This window comes from Eimeria mitis, genomic scaffold (assembly GCF_000499745.2).
Source record: "Eimeria mitis Houghton genomic scaffold, Emh_scaff5529, whole genome shotgun sequence".
Taxonomy (NCBI): domain Eukaryota; phylum Apicomplexa; class Conoidasida; order Eucoccidiorida; family Eimeriidae; genus Eimeria; species Eimeria mitis.
Window position 1 is genome coordinate 1 of NW_013573801.1, and position 2991 is coordinate 2991.

Consider the following 2991-nt stretch of genomic DNA (forward strand, 5'->3'; position numbering starts at 1 on the left):
GTCGTTTAAACCTCGTTTGGGGTTTTTGCAGTGCTGAACAGCAACTCAAAGTAACCCTAAAAACAAACATCTTGCATATGTAAAATACATTGAAGCCAGGGAAGTAACTCAGCTCGGGAATGCCTTATAGACTAGCTGTTTACTTGCAGCAACTTTGTGGGTTTAATACGAACGAAGCTTTCAAATTTAGGGTGGTTCGGATGTACGGTTTAAGGCAAGCATTTGGTGCGTTGCAACGTATGAGGGAACAGAAAGACTTGCTTTCTGCCAGCGGATAGTCCGTGCATACAGCATCAACGGACTGCTGATGCTAGTGAGATATTCGCTTGAACAAATTATATAGAATTAGCAAAGCACTTCGCAGAAGCAGTACAGCAGTTTTCTTTACGTTGACCATCTGTTTAGGTTGCATAGAGAGCCTGTGCAGGTATCCTCCGTTGACTTGCCTAACTCGCCGTGCTCGAAGGGTCGTTTCATCACGGCGTGACAATGCCACTTATGGTAATTTTCCAGCTGGCTCTGGTGTATAAGATTTCCGCTTGACTTGAATATTGCTTGTGCGACAGTGGAAAGCATTTGAAACCGTTTAATTCAAAGGATAAGGGCAGCATTGGGAATCATTTATTTCAGCAACAGCTTCAATTCATCTTTTTGCGTAGTGTATGTGGATATGGTAGGCCATGCCTGCTAGCGGCTCGCATGCTGGAAGTCACGTTGTTACCAGTAGCGCCTTGGCTTCGAGGTTCATTAGTCGTGAAACTATTGAACGAAGATAACACCATTTACTAAAGTGAATACCGCCTACACAGCTGGAACGCCCAAGGCGCAGCCTTAGGGTTTAGCGTTTACGGCTGAGGGTTTAGGGTCACGCTACTTTAAGCTCGCTGCGAGCGCAGTCTCATACAGCTGTTCCCAATAAACTGCTGGCGCATGAGTTAATAAATACCTGTTAATATTCCCCAGCGTCTGAAGTTGCATGGGGGGACGCTGGCGGCTGCAGCTAAGCTCACGAATTCAAGTCAAGTCTAAAGTTAAGTTATTCAAATACCGTCGGATGCACTGAGGGGGCAAGCAAAACTGGACAATCCCGACAAATACATAGTTCTCTGCGGGTGTATTCTTGCAGCGTCGGGGTCGTCAGAGTAGAGAAATAGGCAGCTGTGCTGATGCTTCTTCGGCAACTGGTTCCATTTTCTGCAAAACGACCGGCTAACGGCTCTCAGGGGTGCCGTTCTGCATCTTTCTGAGGCTGGAGCTAATTAAGAAATCCAGAAATTAAGACGAACTGGTCCTCACAAATGCCACTAAACTGCTCTTGTAGCATGAGATGTAGTGCATCATTCCCTAAGAACGCAAGTCTGCATGGGTCACAGAACAACTTTGCGTTTTCAGCATACACAGTGATGCGATGCATGCCTGCAGCCCCAAGGCTGCATGCATGCTGTAATGGTGCACGCGGGCTGCGTGCACCATTACATGTAATGCATGCGCCCTGCTGCAGCGTCAGAACGGGGTCGCGCGCATGCGGACGTCGAAGTCTAACGCGAAGTCTTTCCACGCCCAAAGTAGAAAATATTTATTGGGGAGGAGCTGAAGATGACCATCTTCTGAGCCCTCCACAACCTGCAAGGCAACCACAAAGAGGGGTTTACAATGCATACGTTAAGACGGTACTGTTGAGTCTGCATTCAAAAAGGTGAACATCAGTTTGAAATAGAACACAAGCGCTGAGATGCGGCAGAATGAAACAAGAAAAATGACGGCAGGAAGAGCAAGGTTCATTTCTAAGAGCCCGTTGTGCCTCTTCTCGTGCGCAACCAATATAAAAGTGCATATTCATTCACTGTCTAGACTGCAGAAGGCAGGCAGAGATGTACTCCGCCTCATGCGATACGCGGAGACGTACGTCCACACAGGAATCCAAGATAAGATTGTGGACCAATGTAGTGTACACGTTGGGGACAAGAGGCCGTGACAAGTCCTGAACAAAGGCACCCAGAAGAATTTCCAGCAATTTCAACAAAGAATACTAAAAACATTACAAGCTGCACATATCACTGTCTAGAAGCAAAGATGCTAGCAAACGAATTGAACTGGCGAGGGTTCTGAAAAGTTTGCGCTGTGCTACATGCAAATGCGCGTTTGGTCAGTGAGACGCACCCTCGGCACACAGTAGGCCTTCTCGGTGAGGTACCTGTTCGCATGTGCACAACATAAACAGCAAACGAAAACGCTAGATCCTCAGATCCTCAAACAGAAAAGGGATTGGGATCTGCTCAAGAATAGGTCTCATTTCAGCTGCGCATAGGCCCAGCAAGTTAGTATTAGACTTATGAGTACGCAGCTGCAGTTCATGCAAGTATGCAGTTCAGGAGCAGTAACGCACCACTTAACCAGGTCTACCGCACTCGTCGGCGTGGGGGCATTCGCCTGCAGCAAAAGGCCCGCAAAGAAGGCGAAGTGGCGGTAGGCCTCGTAGTCAATGCTGTACTCCTGTTGCCGTTTCTGCGTGCATTCATACACGTATACATGCATCCGGTGGAAAACAAAACCCAGGGCTAACTGCGGGAGTTAGCATAACATAAAAAAGCAAGTGGGTGCGCATTCACTACATTAGGAGTAGCAGAATATCTTCTTCGCCAAAACACGGGGAAATGCACTAGTAGCTGCGCTGGCTGATGTTACAGCGCTATCCTTCAAGCGCAGTAAATCTGCACATTCATGCATACTGCTACGCACTTCCCGCGCCGACGCTGTTGGGACTGCAGGAGTAGTTTTCTCCTTCGTCAGTTTTCTGAGGCCTTGCATTCTCCTCGGCTTAACCAAAAACGGAAAGTCTACGACGAAAGTCGGGCTGCATAGCTCGTCGTCATCTCGTCAGCTGGGTCTTTTCGGAAGAAAAGTAATGGACGAGTTCCTAGAAATATCAGTTATCTTGTCAGCAAATGCATGAAAAGCGAATGAGACACAAAGAAAGGAATTTGAAACGGC

At 47.6% G+C, this 2991-nt stretch overlaps 1 protein-coding gene across 1 annotated transcript; it reads right to left on the minus strand.

Moving 5' to 3' along the window:
• Nucleotides 1–1503: 1503 nt before the first annotated feature.
• Nucleotides 1504–2808, minus strand: EMH_0082560 (uncharacterized protein; the record flags this gene model as incomplete). Its single annotated transcript, XM_013500551.1, has 5 exons — nt 1504–1623; nt 1907–1981; nt 2161–2194; nt 2387–2562; nt 2686–2808. 5 exons carry the CDS (start codon nt 2806–2808, stop codon nt 1504–1506), a joined length of 528 nt encoding a protein of 175 aa, XP_013356005.1.
• Between the last annotated feature and the right edge of the window lie 183 nt (nt 2809–2991).